This window comes from Sus scrofa, chromosome 8 (assembly GCF_054392235.1).
Source record: "Sus scrofa isolate SSC_HxYL_T2T_F1_AM1 chromosome 8, Sscrofa_HxYL_maternal_Yorkshire_Landrace_v2.0, whole genome shotgun sequence".
Taxonomy (NCBI): Eukaryota; Metazoa; Chordata; class Mammalia; order Artiodactyla; family Suidae; genus Sus; species Sus scrofa.
The window spans coordinates 81,262,584-81,285,579 of NC_139390.1; the positions used below are offsets into that span (position 1 = coordinate 81,262,584).

Below are 22,996 nucleotides of genomic sequence, written 5' to 3' on the forward strand. Positions count from 1 at the left end.
AGGTTTTATTATCTCCCTGTGAATGGAGCTGGACTCTGAATTCTTTCAGTGTCCTTGAATATTTGGATTTTTAGCTAGCTTGAGGCTAATGGCAGACGTGAACCTGTCTTAGAGTTGGAATTTAGAGTTTACCAGAGGTTCTCCACCCTGGATTGGACTTTCCTGGAGAGAATTTTTAAATTTTTATTTTTTTATTTTTTAAAGGCATAACACAAGCAAAATACGAAACACCATAGCAAACTGATGGCAGTAATACATGGCATTTCACTTGCAATGCATGACAAATGGTTAACATCCTCAGTCATAATTGAGCTCTTAGAAACCAATAACACAGACAATGATATTCCAAGGGAAACGGAAAAAAAAGAGGAAACTGAAATAATGTAAGTGACCAGTAAGGATTAAACATACATGAAGATGACTGAGCTGAAGAGTAACAGAGAAAAGTAATTTCTTTGTAACCTCATATTCCAAAGATTAAAAATCCAATGTTTGTCCAGTTTTAGGAAGTAGCCCCTCATAAACAGACACTGGGGATAAGACCAGTGAGGACCCACTATACAGTTGGGGGAAATCTGCAGATGGGACTCAAAATACACATTTTGGCTCTCCTGTGTACCAGCAGTTCTACTTCTTTGGAATTATTTCAACAAATTAGTGGCATAAATTACAAGAATTTATATATAAATCGTGTTTACTGCAAAGAAAATGTGTAGCTATATACCCCCCAATGACTTGCATATTAATTCATTTATCAATACACCTAAAAGAATGTGCACAAAATTCTTTTATTTTTGTCTTTTTAGTCCCCCGCCCCCCAGCAGATGGAGGTTGCTGGGCTAGGGGGTCAAATCACAGCTACAGCTGCTGGCCTACACCACAGCCACAGCAACGTGGGATCTGAGCCACATCTGTGACCTACACCACAGCTCACAGCAATGCTGAGCGAGGCCAGGGATCGAACCTGCATCCTCCTGGATACTAGTCAGATTCGTTTCCACTGAGCCATGACAGGAACTCCTTATACAATTCCATTAATAGTAGATGACATTGGGGGAAAGGTTCCTGGAGCACGTTTAAAAGATAGCAAGGCTGCTGCTATTACTACTGGCACTACCCACCCTCACACGCTCACACACTCTCACACACACACCTTCCCACACCACATAATGTAGAAGTGGTGGACATGTTAATTGGCTCAATTGTGGTTTTATATATATGTTTATCAAAACATCAAGTTGCACACTGTACATATATGTCAAAGATATCTCAGTAAAACTGATTTTAGAAAGACCAAGGCTGGACACCACTGCAGGTGAATGGAATCAGAATCTTTGTAGTGGCACCTATAGGCGTTGGTGTGACCCAACCTTGTGTCTGTGGTCCTAAAAGCTTTCAAGATAGAAAGTTTTAAAATCTCATTGGGTAAGACACCTGACTTGAACTGACCTGAAGCTATTCATCTTTTTTTGTTGTTGTTAATTTCTCTAAATGTGTCTATGAATATGTTTTGCTGCAGCATAGTCAGTGCTTGATTATGAGCTGCCAGTGTAGACCTTACTCGGTCAGCTCCCTATATTGCCTTTATAAAACTTAACAAAATTCACAATTCCAAGACACATCTATCTGGTCCCAAGTATTTAGGATAAAGAGCCTGCAAAATCTTTTTTAAATTTTTAATTTTTTTTTTAATTTTTATTTTTTGTCTTTTCAGGTCCGCTCCCGCAGCATATGGAGGTTCCCAGGCTAGGGGTCAAATCGGAGCTGTAGCTGCCGGCCTATGCCAGAGCCACAGCAATGCCAGATCCAAGCTGCATCTGCAACCTACACCACAGCTCATGGCAGCGCCGGATCCTTAACCCACTGATCAAAGCCAGGGATCGAACCTGCGTCTTCATGGATGCCAGTCGGGTTCGTTTCTGCTGAGCCACAGTGGGAACTCTGAGCCTGTAAAATCTTATAATTGATGGTGATTGTCCATAATAAATGCTCTTATACCATATTATATAACTGATCCCAACAACAGGCCTGCAAGGCAAGCCAGTGACCCCAGTTCACAGAAGAGGCGTCACAGACTCAGGGACTGCCTAATGTTCTGGAGGCTGTGGTCCCAGAAGCAGACGGGGCCAGAAATTAATTCCAGATCTTTTGGCTCCAGATTGCCAAAAACTGTGCCACCAACAGTTGTATAGCATCTGTCTCATAAATGTTGAGTCCTTTGTCAGTGGGGACTCCGTCTCCCTTTTTCCCTCTAAGATAGAACCCAAGGTTGGCCTTGCCCGCAGCCTAGCCATCAAACAAGTCTTTCACGCAAGGTAGGATTTATACCATGGTACTACTTAAAAAGGCTAATTTGAAAGAAGTCACCAGGGGCTTTGGGGGGAGATGAACCTCTGTTCTGGTTGCACATCTGCTATGGACCACCCCTTGTACCTTGGACAACTCACTCAGCCTCTCTGTGCTTTGGTTTTCTTATTATAAAAATGGGGGAAACCATAACAGTCTTTAGAAAGGGAGATTAACACAACTGAAGGAGAAAATATACATAAAGCACCCTGAACACTCATTCACAGATGGGTAATCTAAGAGGAGAGTGCCTCCTACTGATAAATTTAACTGATAAAAATTGAATACATAGAAAAGGAAGGTTGGAGTTCCCGTCGTGGCGCAGTGGTTAACGAATCCGACTAGGAACCATGAGGTTGCGGGTTCGGTCCCTGCCCTTGCTCAGTGGGTTAACGATCCGGCGTTGCCGTGAGCTGTGGTGTAGGTTGCAGACGCGGCTCGGATCCCGCGTTGCTGTGGCTCTGGCGTAGGCCGGTGGCTACAGCTCCGATTCAACCCCTAGCCTGGGAACCTCCATATGCCGCGGGAGCGGCCCAAGAAATAGCAACAACAACAACGACAAAAAGACAAAAAAAAAAAAAAAAAAAAAAAGAAAAGGAAGGCTGAGGAGTTCCCACTGTGGTTCAGTGGGTTAAGAAGAATCTGACAGTGGTGGCTTGGGTGGTGGTGGAGGCTCAGGTTCAATCCCCAGCCCAGGAATTTCCATATGTCACAAATACAGCCAAAAAAAAAAAAAAAAAAAAAAAGCCTGAGATCTGTATATAATACTGTTCATGAAAAAAAGCTTTTCACTTTATCCATGTCACACTTGGCTTGTTTTGGGTGGCGTTGCCTGTTGGAGAATCTTTAAACACCACCTGGAAATGAACCTCTTTGTTCTTAAAGATCCTAAGGTGCAGTGAGCCTCATTTCTTCACATGTTCCCCACTCTCATATTTTGAGGATACAGATGCAACTGCCATTGTTTTTATTTCTCCTGTTTTAATTTGTACGCGGCATAGCCCTGGCACCTTATTCAACCTAGAACATGGAAATTCACATTATTATTCCTTTTTTTTTTCCCCCAGTTTGTTTCTAGTCCCCTGTGTCTGGGGTACCTGGGCCCACAGAGCAAAGGAGACGTGTCCGGATTGCTGGTCAACCTCATCCTAAGCGATTTCCTCTTTCCTCCGTTCCTCCTCCTCAGTGGCCATTGCCCCCCAGATCCACACAGCAGGGTCCTCCTTTGGCCCTGGGCCGAATCTTCTTCTGATGGCCTTTCTTTTCCTTTCGGCTCTGTGTCTCCCTGACACAGTAGGAAAGAACAAGAGGGGTAAAGAGAGAGAGAGGGAATAAGTGAGAAAATCCAAGCTGTTGTGACTTACCAAGGATTTTGTTCTAAGATGAAAGGATCGAAGGATACCAGAGAGAAAAGGAAAATGGTTTTTTTAAAGTAGGAACATATGTTGTACTTGAGAAAAGTAACAATTGCAGAGCAATATTTTCTTCTCGCTCTCTCTCTCTCTCTCCAGCTCTTTGTTTTTAGGTGGAGGAAACACACACACAAAGCCAGTGTGGGATCCACTTCTTGTTATTCTGTGCACGCTGTTTCTTCTCTTAAGCTTGAAAATTCAGATTCCCCCAAGGAAATCTGGCTGCAAGTTTGTAGCGTCAGCGCCGTCGCTGCCACCCTCTGCTCTGGACTTGAGGCTTCCTCTGGCCTCTAGCTGGGCTCCCTCCTTCCAGCCTTGTTGCCCTTCGAGATTGTTCTGAATGCTGCAGCCAGAGTCACTGTTAAGACCGAAGCCAAACAACTTCTCTGCTCAGGGCCCTCAATGGTCAGAGCCATGGTCCTGGCAGAGGCCACAGAGCCCTGCATGTCCTGTCCCTGCCCCTCTGACATCGCTCCTCTGGATGTTCCCTGAACAAGAGTGGGATGCACTGTCCTTCTGTCTCAGGGCCTTTACACTTGCTCATTCCTCAATCTGTTAGGCTTTTCTTTCCAAATACCTGAAGTCTACCCCCTATGAATGTGTCAGTGTTTATTCAAAGGACACCTTCTTAGTGATGCCTTTCCTTGCTATCTTTTCTAAAATTGCACCCCCTCTGGTACCCCCTGAATCCTTCTCCTTGGCAAAAAGATTATTTCCTTGAATATCTTTGGCTTCTACGCTGAATGAAACTACAGTGGTTATCTCATTCCTATTTAAGAATCAGCACTGGAGTATCAAGGCCAAATGCTATTGCCCATGAACTCGATATCGCTGAAGGTGAGAAGTAAAATGAACATACACATCCTGGTATCAAAAGTCTATTCTGGAGGAGTTCCCATCGTGGCACAGTGAAGAGGAATCCGACTAGGAACCATGAAGTTGCGGGTTTGATCCCTGACCTCGCTCAGTGCATTAAGGATCCAGCGAGCTGTGGTGCAGGTCACAGATGGGGCTCAGAACCCACGTTGCTGTGGCTGTGGTGTAGGCCGGCAGCTACGGCTCCAATTCGACCACTAGCCTGGGAACCTCCATATGCTGTGGGTGCGGCCCTAAAAAGCAAAAAAAAAAAAAAAAAAAAGAAAAAAAGAAAAAAAGAAGTCTGTTCTTGGATCCTCCTCACTTGTTCTGCATCCCAATGTTCAGGAGAGACCCATTTGTAATCACTTCTTATTCCTTCCCCAGGGAGGACTCAGCGCCCAGGCTTTTGTGCGGGTGGAACTGGAGGACGTGAATGATAATGAACCTGTGTTTAACCCGTCCGTCTATGTGACCAGCATTAGTGGCCACAGCCAGCCAGGCACCGAGATCGTCAGTGTTGTCGCCACGGACAGAGATTCTGGGGTGTATGGAACAGTGGCCTATGAGCTCGTCCAAGGAGACGTGTCCTCGCTTTTCACCATTGACTCCACCACAGGTATGTGAACTTGGAATCAACAGCTTCTGCGTAACAGCCGGAAAATGAGCTGCACTGATTTGTCCTTAGCAGGGGTGTTGTGAGGCTCGCTTCACATTCCAGGAGGCAGTGAGGTGCATCAAAAAGAGCCCAGGCTTGTGGTTAGGTTAGGACTGACTCTTTTTTTTTTTTTGGTATCAAAAATTTATTTGGGGTTTGCTAATCATTACAAGTAGTATTCTTGCATAATTGTCTAAAACAACATAAATGTATTATCAGTGCCAATACTACTAAAATTTTTTAAATTGTTATCTCCCCAATACAATTTTTTTTTTCTACTGTACAGTGTGGTGACCCAGTTACACATACATGTACACATTCTATTTTCGCACATTATCATGCTCCATCATAAGGGACTAGACATAGTTCCCAGTGCTACACAGCAGGATCTCATTGCTTATCCATTCCAAAGGCAATAGTTTGCATCTATTAACCCCAAGCTCCCAATCCACTCCACCCCCTCCCCGTCCCCCTTGGCAACCACAAGTCTATTCTCCAGGTCCATGATTTTCTTTTCTGTGGAAAGCTTTATTTGTGCCGTATATTAGATTCCAGATATAAGTGATATCATATGGTGTTTGTCTTTCTCTTTCTGACTCCCTTCACTCAGTATGAGAGTCTCTAGTTCCATCCATGTTGCTAGAAATTGCATTGTTTTGTTCTCTTTTTTATGGCTGAGTAGTATTCCATTGTGTATATGTACATCTTCCTAGTCCAATCGTCTGTCAGTGGACATTTGGGTTGTTTCCATGTCTTGGTTATTGGGCAGCAATGAACATGCGGATGCATGTGTCTTTTTAAAGGAAAGTTTTGTCCAGATATATGCCCAAGAGTGGAATTGCTGGGTCAAAGGGTAGTTCTATGTATAGATTACTAAGCTATCTCCATACTGATCTCCATAATGGTTGTACTAGCTTACATTCCCACCAACAGTGCAGGAGGGTTCCCTTTTCTCTATACCCCCTCCAGCATTTGTTATTTGTGGACTTATTAATGATGGCCATTCTGACTAGTTTGACGTGGTACCGCATAGTAGTTTTGATTTGCATTTCTCTAATAATCAGTGATGTTGAGCATTTTTTCATGTGCTTGTTGGCCATCTGTACATCTTCCTTGGAAAAATGTCTATTCAGGTCTTTTGCCCATTTTTCCATTGGGTTGTTGGCTTTTTTGCTGTTGAGTTGTATAAATTGCTTGTATATTCTAGAGATTAAGCCCTTGTCAGCTGCATCATTTGAAACTATTTTCTCCCATCCTGTAAGTTATCTTTTTGTCTTCTTTTTGGTTTCCTTTGCTGTTCAAAAGCGTGTCAGTTTGATTAGATCCCATGGGTTTATTTTTGCTTTTATTTCTGTTGCTTTGGGAGGACGGACCTGAGAAAACATGTGTAAGGTTGATGTCAGAGAATGTTTTGCCTATGTTCTCTTCCAGGAGTTTGATGGTGTCTTGCCTTATCTTTAAGTCTTTAAGCCATTTTGAGTTTATTTTCATGCATGATGTGAGGGGGTGTTCTAGTTTCATTGATTTGCATGCAGCTGAGATTAGGGCAGGATCTTAATCCCAGTTTTTCTCTTCGTCTTATGACCATCATTGGCCTCCATCTCTTTATCTTGAAAGAAATGCTAATAATCACTGTGTTGCAAAGGTTTTCTAAGGATTAAAGACAGTACGTCATGAGAGATACTGGCCAACTGTATTTATGTTGTAAATGTTGTCGTGTTTGTAGATTGTCTAAGGATGACTTGTGTCATTTCAATGTGCAAACAGATACTAGTGCAAAGAGCATTGTACATGCTTAGACCCCTTTCTTTTTCTTTCTTTCTTTTTTTTTTTTTTTTTTTTTTTTGCTTTTTAGGGCTGCACCCATGGCATATGGAGTTTCCCAGGCTAGGGGTCCAATCGGAGCTACAGCTGCTGGCCTGCATCATAGCCACAGCAACGCAGGATCTGAGCCATGTCTGTGACCTACACCACAGCTCACAGCAACACCAGATCCTTAACCCACTGAGCAAGACCGGGGATCGAACCTGCAACCTCATGGTTCCTAGTCAGATTCGTTAACCACTGCGCCACGACGGGAACTCCTAGACCCCTTTCTTGTAGCAGGTCTGGCATTTCCCTTAATCTCATTGGGTCTTAGTTTCTTTGTTTTAAAAATAATACCTAGGAGTTCCCGTCGTGGCGCAGTGGTTAACGAATCCGACTGGGAGCCATGAGGTTGCGGGTTCGGTCCCTGCCCTTGCTCAGTGGGTTAATGATCCGGCGTTGCCGTGAGCTGTGGTATAGGTTGCAGACGCGGCTCAGATCCCGCGTTGCTGTGGCTCTGGCGTAGGCCGGTGGCTACAGCTCCGATTCGACCACTAGCCTGGGAACCTCCATATGCTGCGGGAGCGGCCCAGGAAATAGCAACAACAACAACAACAACAAAAAGACAAAAGACAAAAATAATAATAATAATAATAATACCTAAAGCTCTTTTAGTTCTCTAGTGTGGACATCTCCTACCTGCCAAAAAAATTCAGTGAGCAAACTGAGTCTCTTGGGAATAATCAATATTTAAGAGGTTACCTTCTCTTCCTATTGGTTTGTTGCTAACAACACAACAACAAAAGTGTTTGAAATATTTGACTATGAGAAAACTGAAAATTTTAAGTATTTAGTATCATAATACTATAGAGATATTTCAGATATTCTGGCCCCCAAGGGGGCTGCCAAAAAAAATAAAAAATGTTTTTTCTTTCATATTTCTTCTTCTTCTTTAAAAAAGTATTTTTAGGAGCTCCCTTGTGGTGCAGTATGTTAAGGTCCTGGTGTTGTCACTGCAGCAGCTTGGGTTACTACTATGGCAAAGATTCAGTCCCTGGCCTGGGGAACTTCCACATGCCACAGGCATAGCCAAAAAAATAAATAAATAAATAAATAATTTACTGTATAAGAACACTTAACATGGGATCTTCCCTTTAACAAATTTTTAGGTGTACAATACAGTATTGTTGATGAGAGGTACAATGTCATATCACAGATCTTTAGAGCTTATTCATTTTGCGTTACTGAAACTTTATGCCTGTTAATTAGCAACTTCCCATTTCTCCCTCCTTGCTGGCCCCTGGCAGCCACTTTTCCATTCTTTGATTTTATGAAGTTGACAGTTTTAGATACTTTACATGAGTGAAATATATAGTTTTTGTCTTCTGTGGCTGGTTTTATTTCACTTGACTTAATGTCCTCTAAGTTCATCCATATTGTCTTGTATTACAGAAGTTCCTTCTTTTTTTCAAGGCTGAATAATATTCCATTGCAAGTATGTGCCACCTTTTCTTGATCCGTTCATCTGTTGATAGGCGTTTAGGTTGTTTCTGCAACTTGGCAGTGCAAATATCTCTTCAAGGTTATATTTCTTCTTAAAACACCTGATCTGAGCAGGGGTAGAATGTTTTTCTATTGTGATGGTGGATGTCAGAGGTGACACTGGGCATTTTCTGTACACTGTCTTATCAGATCTTTACAACACCCTTTGCAAAGACCACATTCATTAGCAACAAACAATACTTTGCACAGGAAATCTAATCTACCAAGTTAGTTTGCCCTCTCAACCAGCCCCATTAGGTATATAGAGCCGTTGCTTCTTGCCTGAAAAATTACTTTGTGGGACATGTAGGACTGGCCAGGGGATTAGTTGTTTATCTTTATAAGGCAAAACTCTCCTTACTCAAAATAACCCACTGATGTGTGGCCCTTTTAGCATTTCAAGGATCAGAAGAAAATACGTTCTTAGGAAATTAGTCTGCTTATCGTGGCCTTTTCAAAAATTCATCTAAACCAAGGACCTTAACTGCTTGTCAACTCATCAGGCCCTCCAGGGGCAGCAGCTTTTTGCCAAAAATATATAGGTCAGCCAGTAATCACAGCACAGGATCTAAAAGCCTTTAGCAGATTGTTTTAAAAAGACATCGACACACTCATCCTCTAGTTTTCCCTGGACCATCTTGAAGAATGAGCTGTACTATATTCTGTTTTTAGGAGACATTTCTCTTGTTATGCTGGTTTCAGGCAGCCACAGGCTTCCATTCCTGGCATTGGACATTAGACAAATGCCATTGTTAATCATGGGAAATGCTTTAAGTGGGTCGTTATCTCAGAGAGTATCATGCTATTTTTTTTTTTTTTTTGCCTTTTCTAGGGCAGTTCCCATGGCATATGGAGGTTCCCAGGCTAGGGGTCGAATCGGAGCTGTAGCCGCCGGCCTACACCACAGCCACAGCAATGCAGGATCCAAGCCACATCTGCAACCTACACCACAGCTCACGGCAACGCCAGATCCTTAACCCACTGAGCAAGGCCAGGGACTGAACCCACAACCTCATGGTTCCTAGTCAAATTCATTAACCACTGTGCCACGATGGGAATTCCACATGCTATTTTTTTTTTTTTTTAAAGCAGAGACCAATCTGTAATGGAAGGAGCCCTGGGTTATTGTTGCTAGCAGTTTGAATGCTGGTGCATTTCGAGTGGAGACGTTCTTGGTCTTCCAGTGCTTAGAATTTGGCTGCACCCACTCACAGCTCGTGAGAAATTCATGAGACCTGGTAATGCTGTAGTTTAACCTTTAGAAGAGAATTAAACAGCATCCCGGCTAACGATGGGGAAAAGTTGCCTGGTGAACAGGTGGTCTCCAGTTTAAACAGTTGAGTTCAAGTTCATCTGTCAGTTGATGCCAACCATGTTTTCTATTTTTGTTGTTGTTGTTGTTGTTGTTATTTTGTTAGGGCCACACCTGTGGCATATGGAAGTTCCTAGACTAGGGTTCGAATTGGAGCTGTAGCCACTGGCCTACACCACAGCCACAGCCATGCCAGCTCTGAGCTGCTGTTGCAGAAACTGCAGAAGCCATGGCAGCAGAAGGAGAAAAAGGGCACTCAGAGATGCGGAAAAACAACGTTTATTCATCACCTGTGTGGGCTCAGAGGAGTCACCTTCAGAGTCTGAGGACCAGGTCTTTGTTCTCAGCAACTCTTACACCATACAGGGTCTTGTTTTTCCCATGTAAGTAGCCCGGACCTCCCCCTTCCCCAAGCAGACAGTGTCCTGCCTAAGAAACTGAGCAAGCAAGGTTACAGAAGCAAATCGGTTAAGCAATGCTTGGAGCGCCATGAGCAGGGCTGCTAGCTTGGAATAGGGCTCGTAATTGCTACTTAATTATAAGAAGGATGGGATGAGGGGAGCAGAACTGAAAAGGTAGGCAGCTGCTTTTTCATACAAGGAGGATTATGTCTTTCAGGCAAATCTCCCACTTCATTGTGTCTATGACCTACACCACAGCCCCCAAAAACACCAGATCCTTAACCCACTGAGTGAGGCTGGGGATCAAACTGGAGTCCTCATGGATGCTAGTCGGATGCGTTTCTGCTGAACCATGACGGGAACTCCGTGTTTTCTATTTTGTACATGAACTAAACTCCCCAGCCAGGCTGTAAAAGCCACTTTAACTGTTGATGCGCTCAAAGAATAGAGTCAAGAGCGGTACTGGCACATCGTTTTCTGCTTCCAGACCTGCATTTTTGCTGAACTTATAGAAGGCTGGGCTTTCTTCTACCATGAAGGTCTGTCTCTACAAAGCCTCCCCATGTAAAGACGGTCTCGAGAAATTGCCTCTATTGATAAATATTTGTGGAAGAAAAGGATAAATGACATTTAGGAAGAATTGAAATGAGATTTAAATCCATGTTACATCCTCTTAAGAAATTGCAGGAGAGGGCCCTTGATCACACAGAGCAAAATTCATTTAAAAATCTTCTTTCTGGGAGTTCCCGTTGTGGCTCAGTGGTTAACAAATCCAACCAGGATCCATGAGGTTGTGGGTTCGGTCCCTGGCCTTGCTCAGTGGGTCGAGGATCCGGCATTGCCTTGAGCTGTGGTGTAGGTTGCAGACTCGGCTTGGATACAGCGTTGCTGTGGCTCTGGCGTAGGCCAGTGGCTACAGCTCTGATTAGACACCTAGCCTGGGAACCTCCATATGCTGCAGGAGTGGCCCTAGAAAAGGCGAAAAGACAAAAAAATAAAATAAAATAAAAATCTTCTTTCTCCAACACAGCATAGGAGGGTAACCTATGGCTTATCCCCACTTTTCCCCAAACTCCCTCTCCAGTTAACTGTGCTGGCTTTTTTCTAGGTATGTAAATGAAACACACACACACACACACACACACACACACACACACACACACACACGCATATAGTTGTACATATTTATATAGTAGGGGAGAAAATTGAAAATTCCTAGCTCACTTCTTGAAATTGTCTAGAAATCCTTTCTTGGAGACATTCATTCATTTGCTCATGGATTCCTTTGTCCTTTCATTTGATGTTTCTTGCATCAGACATACTGTTTTATAAGCTTACAGACTTTGTGTTACAGGCTCAAGTTTTCCTGGAGACGAGATTTTTCCATTGATCTGTTTGTGCCACCACCAAGACGCCTGCCTTAAAAATAGAACCCTGGGACTTATTGTGTTCATCTGGGAAGAAAAATGTCTTGGAGAGAACTAGAGGGGGTGTGGCAAGGTCCTCGTTGTTTTCTCTTGTGGCTTTATCTTCCTGTTCTGTTTCTGGTTTTCTAAGTGTGTCGTTGGTTCAAAGAACATTTTTGTAAAATGTGTTTAGGCACCAGGAGAGAGGGATCAAATTGAGCCTCTGTCTCTGTCATTCTTGGTTAGTGGTTCCTTTGATGTGGGCACGAGGCCGACCACACTCTTTGGAGTTTTAAAAGGAAGAAACACAAGAAGCTTATTTATTAATAGCTCTTCTTCATGTATTTTTAATCTCATTTTATGAACCAGAGGTCGCTTTTTTTTCCTGCATGGTTTGAAATACTCTCTTTAGTGGCATTAAAAAGAGCAGTTCTTTAGCTTTTGTATTCCCCTATTTATTTAGTAATTTTACACTGCATCAAACAGTACTTCTAATTCACATTATTTTAAGGGGATGGATTTCATGCATTTGTGTTGGTCATTTATTGTCGCTCCATTACCTCCTTTGCTAGGGCTACCTGTGATTAAATTTTTGTGGTTTATCTCTTTTAATGTTAATAATATAAAGGCAAATCAGGAGTTCTGAGGAGAAAGGCAGAAAATGGAAGCAAGTTCATCATTTCAATAGATGGTGTTTCAGCGCCTATAATGGACCCAACCATGTTGGAGGTATTGTAACTGAGCAGGGCCCAGGGGGGCTCCTGAGCACAAAAGTCTTTCTGTGTCCCCCACTTCTTGTTCTTAGGACATGGGCCTCATTCAGCTTCCATGGCCTTCCCTGAGTTCCTAGGGACAGGTTCAGACAGTTGCTGATCAGGGAAGGGAGGGGAAGCAGAGACAAGGGAGGAACAGTCAAGCAACAACAGGACAGCCTTGGGGCAGGATCCTGGTTCCCGCTCAAGGGATACACATAATAGTACAGGCATCTTATACACCAAAGAGAAATGTTATACTCCTTGTGCTTCTTTTAGGAAAGAATACTTTAAAATTGAGCAGTCCTAAACTTTCTTTGAAAAAGACACATGTATCTGCATGTTCATTGCAGCACTATTCCCAACAGCCAAGACATGGAAACAACCCAGATGTCCATTGACAGATGATTGGATTAGGAAGATGTGGTATATATACACAATGGAATACTACTCAGCCATAAAAAAGAACAAAATAATGCAATTTCTAGCAACATGGATGGAACTAGAGACTCCCATACTGAGTGAATTAAGTCAGAAGGAGAAAGACAAATACCATATGATATCACTTATATCTGGAATCTAATATACGGCACAAACGAACCTTTCCACAGAAAAGAAAATCATGGACCTGGAGAATAGACTTGTGGTTGCCAAGGGGGACGGGGAGGGAGTGGAGTGGATTGGGAGCTTGGGGTTAATAGATGCAAATTGTTGCCTTTGGAATGGATAAGCAATGAGATCCTACTGTGTAGCACTGGGAACTATGTTTAGTCACTTATGATGGAGCATGATAATGTGAGAAAAAAAAATGTATACATGTGTGTGTAACTAGGTCACCATGCTGTACAGTAGAAAATTGACAGAACACTGTAAAGCAGCTATAATGAAAAAAAATCATTATATATATATATAAAAAAATAGCAAAATTGAATAGTCCTTCCTTGTCCTTCTCCCTGGCTTAACTGCATCCTAAACATAATCGCCCATAAGCTAAAGATTAAGTGTAAGGCGAGCGTGGAGAAAAAGAGAAGGAGCCGGCTGTTGAGGCACAGAGAAGAACATGTATTGGAGGGGAAAGGGAGCGGGTGACTGACCCTTGAGAAGAGCCAGCCCCCCTGCCCTTCTCGCGGGGCCCTCTTGGACCCTGGGGATGGGAAATGGGATTCCCTGCGGCGGGGGAGGTTCGTTGATCTTTCGCCTGCAGCTGGACGCTGGTGGTCACATAGTCGTGAGAAAGTCTCACGGTAGGGTGGTCTCCTAATCCCGAGAAAGCTGGAGGTGTGTGGGGTCCCACCGTGAGGGGGAAGGGTCTCGTAGTCTTTGGAAAGTTGGCACCAGTGGCGAAATCAGGATGTCGCTTGAGCAAGGTTGGTCGGAATCATGGGTCAGCAGACAGAGCTGTTTTAGCAATGAGCCCCCATGTAGCCCTAACATTAGGCACCCTGAGCACAGTTGCCTGTGGGTTAAAGATTATTAGCATGTGATGTTTTTCAGGAACTTTCCTAGTTGGTTCTAATTTCTGATCAATATGCCCTTTTCACAAGTACTGTTACTCTAGGCAATAACCCAGAAGATCTGACTCCAGCTTTGATGACTAAGATTCCCCCAAAGAAAGAAGAATGCATGTCTGCCCTAATCCTGATTCCTACCTGAAAAACGGTTTTTCTTCTTTTTACTATAAAACTCCTCATAATTCTTCCCAAACAGGGGCACTGTCTTTAGGACATTACCCTGCTGTGGCACCCTCTTTGCCTGGCAAAGCAGTAAAGCTCTCTTTTTCCTCCTTCACCCAAAACTCTGTCTCCACATTTCTATTCGGCACCGGCGGACAGAGCCAAGTTTCGGCAACAGAATTTGGGGTACCTCAGTGAATGAGACAGATCTTGTAGATATGACAGCAAAAGCTTACATTGCTTCACCCATTGTCTGTTCTGGGTTTCGCTTACACAAAAGCCAAGTTTAACACTATGGGAAGGACAGGTAATTAAAAAGGACAATTGAGTGAACTAAGCTGCCAGACAAGGGGCAGCTCTGCCCCCCTCCCAACCCCCTGTGCTTAGGTGTAATCTCTTGTTTGTACAGAATTTTCGCATGCATTATAACATGTAGAACCAAGTCTGTTTTTCCTTATTTCAAGGGAAGATTCTTTTCTTTTTAAGGCCGCCTCTGTGGCATATGAAGGTTCCCAGGCTAGGGGTCGAATCAGAGCTGCAGCTGCTGGCCTACACCACAACCACAGCGGTGCTGCCTCTGAGCCGCATTGGTGACCTACACCACAGCCCACAGCAACACCGAATCCTTAACCCACTGAGCAAGGCCAGGGGTAGAACCTACATCCTCAAGGAGACTATGTTAGGTCCTTAACCCGCTGAGCCACACTGGGAACACCTTGATTCTTTTCTAATGTTAGTTTTGTCCTCAGGTTTCATACCATATGATTCTCATAATTCTTGGTGATTGCTGCTTGCCTCCATTTAGAACATTCTGATATGCAGTTAATAAGTTAATCCTAAAACTTATTTCCTAAAGGCTATGAGCCTGCTCATGCCAAAAAAAAAAAAAAAGAGATGACTTTCTTTCACTTGCAAGATAGAGGCTAAAATCACTCACAAGCACCTAATCAGTGTATGTCACTTTCATAGGAAACAAAAGCCTACAGAGTTTTCTCATTAGTTTTTTCAATATAAGATCACAGCTCCGTGGAGATGAAAGGGACCTTACAATTCAGCTCCTTCATTGGGTGGAGTAAGAAAGTGAGGCAGAGAGGAATTTGTTGACTTTCCCAAAGGTACACAGTTGGTAAAAGGCAGAACTGTGCTTGAACCCTGTCCTACACCTGTGATCTGTCCGTGAACTGCTCTGTCTCAGACAGTACTTTGGGACACCTTTTCCATCTTCCGCCTCTTTCAGCCTTACATCAACATACGAGATAAGCAAAGCACATGTCTTTAATGCCCATCCGCAAATTAAAAGACTGAAGACCCAAAATCTTAGTGATTTGCTCAAGGACATAGCAGTAAACCTGACACTTTTACTTCTTGAATTTCTGTTTCAGGGTCTTTCCTTGAATGTAGCTTTAAAAAAATTTAAAGACAAAGCTAAGATAAATATAAGCTCTATTGACCCAAAAGGTAGAAGAATGATCTCTCATTGAGACTCCCTCAAAAGCCTATTTGAGATAATAATTTTCTATTGATTTACTTTTTCTATTCATTGAATAAATAGAATTCAGTGGAATCTTCCAAAATACATACATTTTTCTTAAGAATTGTTTTAGTTGTCAATATAAGACAGCCACATTCAAAATATGCATCCTATTCCTTTCAGCCAATACAACTACTTACCCAGATTTGTGTGTAAGATAAGAGCATAATGTCATCTATTCAGTGTACAGGTTTCTATACTCTCACAAATGGAGTAGGAGCAACAGCATAAATATCAATAACCAATAAGAAATTGATATTGATGGCCCATAGTTTTTGGTCTGTCTCCATTTTTGAGGAAACTACATTCATGGACCCATGTTTGGTGAAGGTCATGATTTTTTGTTTGTTTTGTTCTTTATCCCAAAGCTTACAATTTTAGTAGTGACCTACAGGTTATTTTCTAACTGCAAAGTACCACTTTGGTCAAGAGTATCCCCCCTTTTCCAGGAGGTTTGATTCTAAAAATAGGTATTGCTTGGGGAGTTCCCATTGTGGTTTAGCCATAACGAACACGACTAGTATCCATGAGGATGTGGGTTCGATCCCTGGCCTCGCTCAGTGGGTTAAGGATCTGGTGTTGCTGTGAGCTGTGGTGTATGTCACAGATACTGCTTGGATCTGGTGTGGCTGTAGCTGTGGTGTAGGCTGGCAGCTGCAGCTCTGATTCATCCCAAGCCTGCAATCTTGCCACAGGTGAGGCCCTAAAAAAACAACAACAGCAGAAAAGTATTGTTTAATTAGTAGAAGAGTATGATTTATTTATTTGTATATTAGATTTTAGTTAAGAAAAGACTAAGTTCTTTAAGTTCTTTTTTTAGCCTATTGATTAAAAAAGTTTATCCCATCAGTTTCTTCTGTTTATATGAGTGACACGATAAGGAGCGTAGACAAATAGGATTGTACATTATAATTGGTATGTATAAATCTAAGCACTCAAGAATTAAAACATAAAATAACTAGTGCTCTGTAAATGAATCAACGTGTCCATTTTATAGTTAAAAATCTATGAAGGGCCCCTGAATTGGTGGTTAATGATAATTTGCAAGTGTCATGAAAAAATGAGAGCCAAATAATCACCATATGTTAAAGTATTCAATTATAATATCATAAGTTTTTGTTTTTTTTGTTTTTTTTTGTGTGTGTGTCTTTTTGCCATTTCTTGGGCTGCTCCCTCAGCGTATGGAGGTTCCCAGGCTAGGGGTCGAATCGGAGCTGTAGCCACCGGCCTACGCCAGAGCCACAGCAACTCGGGATCTGAGCTGCGTCTGCGACCTACACTACAGCTCACAGCAATGCCAGATCCTTAACCCACTGAGCAAAGCCAGGGATCGAACCCAAAACCTCATGGTTTCTAGTCAGATTCGTTAACCACTGCGCCACGACAGGAACTCCAAATGTCATAAGTTTTAAGCTGGAAAACATGCAGGCAAAGAGAACTATTGATTTTATTTACTGTTTTATTATTATATTTATAAATATGTGTATATATGTAATATCTGTTTATTTATGTTGGATTCAAGTTAATGAGTTTCCTAGCTCCTCTTCATATGTGAATGTTTTTATTTATTTTTTTAAATGTTTATTTATTTATTTAGTCTCTCTCTCCTTTTGGTTTTTAGGGCCATGCCTGCATCATATGGAAGTTCCCAGGCTAGGGGTCAAATCGGAGCTGTAGCTACTGGCCTACATCACAGCCATGGCAACTCTCGATCTGAGCCATGTCTGTGACCTACACCACAGCTCAAGGCAGTGCTGGATCCTTAACCAACTAAGCGAGGCCAGGGATGGGATGTGCAACCTCATGGATCCTAGTCGGGTTCGTTCACCGCTGAGCCACAATGGGAACTGCACGTGAATGTTTTTAAAAGTGGATGTTTTGAATATTCATCGTATAGAAGGACAAGCTTAATCCTAATACTCTCCCTTTCGAAATGGTGACTGTTCATTCACAGACACTTACTAGCATCTTCCTGGGCTCTAGTAGAGCTTGTTTCATTATACAACAGTGGCTTTGATGCCAAAATAGTCATTGTTGGCTCAGAAGAGTCCTCCTAAAATTCATCTATATATATACGCCTAAAATGGACCTTGTTCAAATATAGAAAGACAGATTTGATTGTTTCACTCTCCTGCCTCACATCATTTGACGCCTTTCCACGGCTCTTTGGCTGAAGACCAGGTCGTTGTTATGATCTCCAAGGCCCTTCCTGACCTGCCCTGCTTTACCTGTGGCCTCAGCGCCAATGCTTCCCTGTAAGCTTTGTGCTCTTTCTTTCTACCAACTACTGTCTTTTCTTCTCTTCCCCCTCCTCCTCTTCTTCCCCCTCCTCCTCACCCCCTTCTCCCCCCCCCTTCCTCCTTCCCCTCCCCCCCTCCCCTCCTTCCCCCTCCTCCTCCTCTTCTCTCTCCCCCTCCTCCTCCTCCTTCCCCCTCTGTGGAGACCAGCTCAGCAGGTGAGGGCTGAAGAAGGGTGCTGGGAAAATTAAGAAAAAAGTTAACATAAAACAAGACACAGAGACATTATCTTAATTAAAGGTGGGAACCAGGGACTCAAGGTCTCAGGGACCAACAGCGCTGCCTCAAGAAACCACACTGCTTTTATTGTGCTCTTGAGGATGATATCAAGTGAGGAGGGGGTTGTAGGTGCAGGATATAGTTCTTCTATTATTTTAAAACTCACATAGCTGGTAGCTGGTTAAGCTTTTATTCTGACCTTTAGGCATTTTACAGTCATTAGCATTGAGGAAGCCTGGCTTTAGCTGTCTATGTGTAGCATCTAGAGAATCATCATTGTGCTTCTCCGTGCCTAGGTTTGCACCTTGTTCTCCTTGCTGATGCATATTCTGCTAACACTCATAACCCCTCTGGGGCCAGGAGGACAGAACAGGACATATCATGCTGTGCAAACAGTGTGCCAGTCTGCACAGGTCTGGCATGCCTAGACCAACGCATTACATCCTCATTCAGCTGACCATGTGAATAACATATGCCTTTTGGTCTTCGTTCTTAAGCTTAAGTTATTTACTGGCACTGCAACTGTTTTTCAAGCAGGAATATGGGGTAAAGGTAAAGCAGAACAAGATGGAGTTTTCAGCCTGGAAAATAGAAGCAAAGAGGCTAAGAAAAGATTGTAGAAACATGTCTCCCGACACCCCTCCTGCCCCTCCTTCCCCCTCCTGCCCCTCCTTCCCCCTCCTGCCCCTCCTTCCCCCTCCTCCTCCTTCTTCCCCCTCCTCCTCCTTCTTCCCCCTCCTCCTCCTTCTCTCCCCCCTCCCCCCTCTTCCCCTCTTCCTCCCCCTTCCCTCCCCCCTCCCCCTCCTCCTCCTCTTCCCCCTCCTCCTTCCCCCTCCTCCTCCTTCCCCCTCCTCCTCCTTCCCCCTCCTCCTCCTTCTTCAGTCCAAATCTTCCCTTGGGACTCAGTCCTCACTCCTGTTAACATACTTCCTCATGGGGTGTGTGATTTTTCTCCTGCGGGCTTGCAACTTTAGCTGAGAGAATTCTTCGAGCCCTGGGAATAAAGATGCGTTCCTTGGGAAAGTGTTTGCTTCCCTTGCTCGAGTGCCTTAGGAAAGTACCCGTCTAGACGGTTTTAAACTAAATTCTAGGCTTGAAAATGTTCACATCATCCTATGTTGTGAATTTAGGCTCTAAACTAGTGCGAAGAGTGGCTTATGTTTAGGAATTCTCAAAGGAAACTTGTATCCCTCTATTTAGCCCTAGGTTTCAAGTCATAAATTTTCACTGAAGAGGAAGGGGCTTATTTCTAGTTCCCTCTTACATGGAAAGCTTTGTGGCTAATTTTCCTGGAGGAACTCTTGTGAGATTCTCCCTCTCCAACCTGCTCCCATCCCCAAAGGTGCTGGTCTTGTTTTCTGCTCCAAGCTCCACAAAGTCTTTTTGTGTGTGTATGTGTGTGTTTTTAGGGCTGCACCGACAGCATATGGAAGTTCGCAGGCTAGGGGTCCAATTGGAGCTGCAGCTGCGGCTGACACCACAGCACAGTAAAGCTGGACCCTTAACCCACTGAGCAAGTGCAGGGATCAAACCCGCATCCTCATGGATACTAGTCAGGTTCTTAACCCGCTGAACCATACTAGGAATTCCAAAAGTCATTAAAAGAAAAGTTCAAGGACACTAGGGTTTGGTAGATATTCTGCAGGCCAAAGCCGAATATTCTCCAGGCTCCTGACATAACTTCATTTTTGACCTTCTTTAATGTCAATTTTTTGGATGCCTTTAAAAGGATGTATTTTTCCATTTTTTTCAGGAGGAGTGTTGGTCAGTGTTGGTCAGTGTACCTCATATCAGAAAACAGATGTTTCCTTTGGTGATTCTTTCAGTGATGGTTTGTAGGGAGACAAACTATCCATCTGTCTTGGTCTCACTTTATGCTCGTGATCATTAATTTCATATGACAACTTGCTTAGGCTATGGTACCTAGATCTTGGTTGAACATCAGTCTCGATATTGCTGTTAAGGTATTTTGTAGATGATTAACATTGAACTCAGTAGTCTTTGGGTAAAGCAGATATTCCAGAATGTGGGTGGACCTTACCTGATCAGTCGAAGGCCTTAGGAAGAAAGACTGATGTCCTCTGAGGAGGAAAGAATTCTGCCTCTAGACTGCTTTCCAGCCCAAGACGGTTACAGGAATTTCTAGCCTGTCAGCCAGGCCTACGAATGGCAGACTTGCCAACTCCCACATGAGCCAGTTCTTTAAAATAAATCTCGGAGTTCCCGTCGTGGCGCAGTGGTTAACGAATCCGACTAGGAACCATGAGGTTGCAGGTTCGGTCCCCGCCCTTGCTCAGTGGGTTAACGATCCGGTGTTGCCGTGAGCTGTGGTGTAGGTGGCAGATGCGGCTCGGATCCCGCGTTGCTGTGGCTCTGGCGTAGGCTGGTAGCTGCAGCTCCGATTCGACCCCTAGCCTGGGAACCTCCATATGCCACAGGAGCGGCCCAAGAAATAGCAAAAAGACAAAAAAAAAAAAAAATAAAATAAAATAAATCTCTGTTCCCCCTCCCTCCTTTCTCTCTTGTTCTGTCTTCTCTCTCTCTTTCTCTTTCTCCTTTCTATCTCTGTTTCCATTATTGGTTTTTGTTTCTCTGGAGAACCCTGACTGATCCAATGTTCACCCTTTAAAACAGCTTATCTGGTAGAAAATTCTAGATAAGCAGTTGTTTTTTTTTTTAAGATTTTTTATTTTTTCGATTACAGTTGATTTACAATGTTCTGTCAGGTTTTGCTGTACAGCAAAGTGACCCAGCTGTGTGTGTGTGTGTGTGTGTGTGTGTGTGTGTGTGTGTGTATATGTATATGTATATGTATATATGTATATGTGTATATATATGTATATATATATTCTTTTTCTCACATTATGCTCCATCATGTTCCATCACAAGTGACTAGATACAGTTCCCTGTGCTCTACAGCAGATCTCACTGCTTATCCACTCCAAATGCAATAGTTCGCATCTACTAACTCCAATCTCCCCGTCCCTCTCACTCCCTTCTGTACCTTTCACAACATTACTTCATTCATTTCTGACCCCTGTTGTTGCCACTGAGAAGTCTGCTGTCAGTCTAAGAATTGTTCCCGTATAGCTTCTTAGTCTTTCTTCTCTTGTTGCTGTAAGATTTTTTATCTATGTCTCTATTCCACAATGTCTAAGTGTCGGCATCTCATTTTCCTGTAATATGAGGAGTGCCACCATCTGGTGCACCAGCCTCGTGGTGCCCCCTTGGGTGTAAGCACTGCCCTCACTATGCCTTCTCAAGGTGATCTGAGCACCTGCTCTCCTTGCATGAAGGTTTGAACACCACCCTGAGCCACTCCCTCTGACTCTTGAATATCTGCTGCTTGAGGACACGCCTTAAAGCATTAGGCACCATCTATGCGGCTCCACCCCACAATTCCAAGACCCACTGCAGCTCATCTTCCTCTTCCTTTTGGTGCCACTGCCTCTTTCTTGCTGACCCTGCAGCCCTGGAGAAGCCCTCTGCTTCCTGAAGTACTCATCCTCCTCTTCTTACGCTTCTAACTTCCCATGAAGGTATAGTCAGTTCCTTTAGTCAAATCACCTCTGCCATTCCTAGAGTGATCTCTGTTTTCCTGATTGATTCCTGACTGAAACAAGCATTTGCATATATTTAAATAAACAATAGAAGATATGCATATGCAAGTATACTAGTATGTATACTAGTCTCTTTCGATCAGAGACTGTTTTGTATAGTGCAGCAGAGCTATGCACGTTCAAAGACAAGTGTGTTTACTGGTTGTGTGGCCTTATTTCAGGTGGTGCTTCTTAGTGGAGTGTGATGACTTCATTGAGTAAATATGTTTTGAAAACTTTTAGAAATCCTAAAATTTGGGGCTTCCGGAAATGGCTAATATAAAAAACCGAACATTTTTGGAAGGTAGTTACCTTCGGTCTGAGACTGCTGAGGGATTTCATCGTCCTCATCATAATTTATAAACGAGGAAGGTGAAGCTATGATAGATTTGGGGGATAGGTCTGTGGGCTTTCACAGAAATCAGTGCAGTTCCGGGTGGCGTGGTGAAAATACTTGGAGCTTGGCACTGATGAACAGGTTTCTCGGTCATGGAGTATTGACTGTCCCATCATTACAGAGGCATTTAGGGTAGATCAACATTTCTATATTATATATACATATAAAGTTATATGTATATGAATGTGTGGGTATATATACATATATAAATGTGGTGTGTCTGTGTGTGTAAAATATCTTAATGCAGACACCCTAGAGCAATGGCCATACTTCTGACACTTTTTGAAATGACACCTGGAGGAGTAAGTAGTGCTCATTTTCATTTCAAAATCTAGTGAAAAACTAAAAGCAGAAGGATTTACTGTGTATAGTCAGGTACTTATTCAGTGATAATTGTTTGAAAAGGCTTGAAATTTGTATTTTTCTTAACAAGACCCTTCCTTTGGTGAAGTAGGACTCCTGCCCCTCCCCCCATGAGTTCATTTCTGTGAATTTCTCCTGTAAGCAAGGTTCGAAGCTAAGCATTCTTTACAGTAGCTAACATTAGGTAGTGTTTTGTGGTTTACATAGAGTTTTAAAGCTTTCTACCTCATGCTGACCAGTAACTGCCAGATCCTGGGAATCACCTTTGTTGACTTTTAGTTATTGATCAGTTAGTGTAGGTTTCTTAAGGGTGAAGTTTCTTGACTAAGTTCTATTTGTATAACCCTCTGTATTCATCACAGTATCTGCCTTTCTCTTCCCTTTGCCTTTCCATAAAGTTTGTTGAGAACCTGTAATATGACAAATG

The 22,996-nt window shown here is 43.1% G+C and overlaps 1 protein-coding gene across 1 annotated transcript in view; it reads left to right on the plus strand.

Annotated features, from left to right (window-relative positions):
* Window positions 1–22,996, plus strand: part of DCHS2 (dachsous cadherin-related 2) — a 272,388-nt gene that overhangs the window by 147,924 nt on the left and 101,468 nt on the right. Inside the window, exon 3 of the mRNA XM_021101485.2 lies at window positions 5,001–5,232. Coding sequence (XP_020957144.2) covers window positions 5,001–5,232 — 232 coding nt within the window. The remainder of the gene's footprint in view (window positions 1–5,000; window positions 5,233–22,996) is intronic.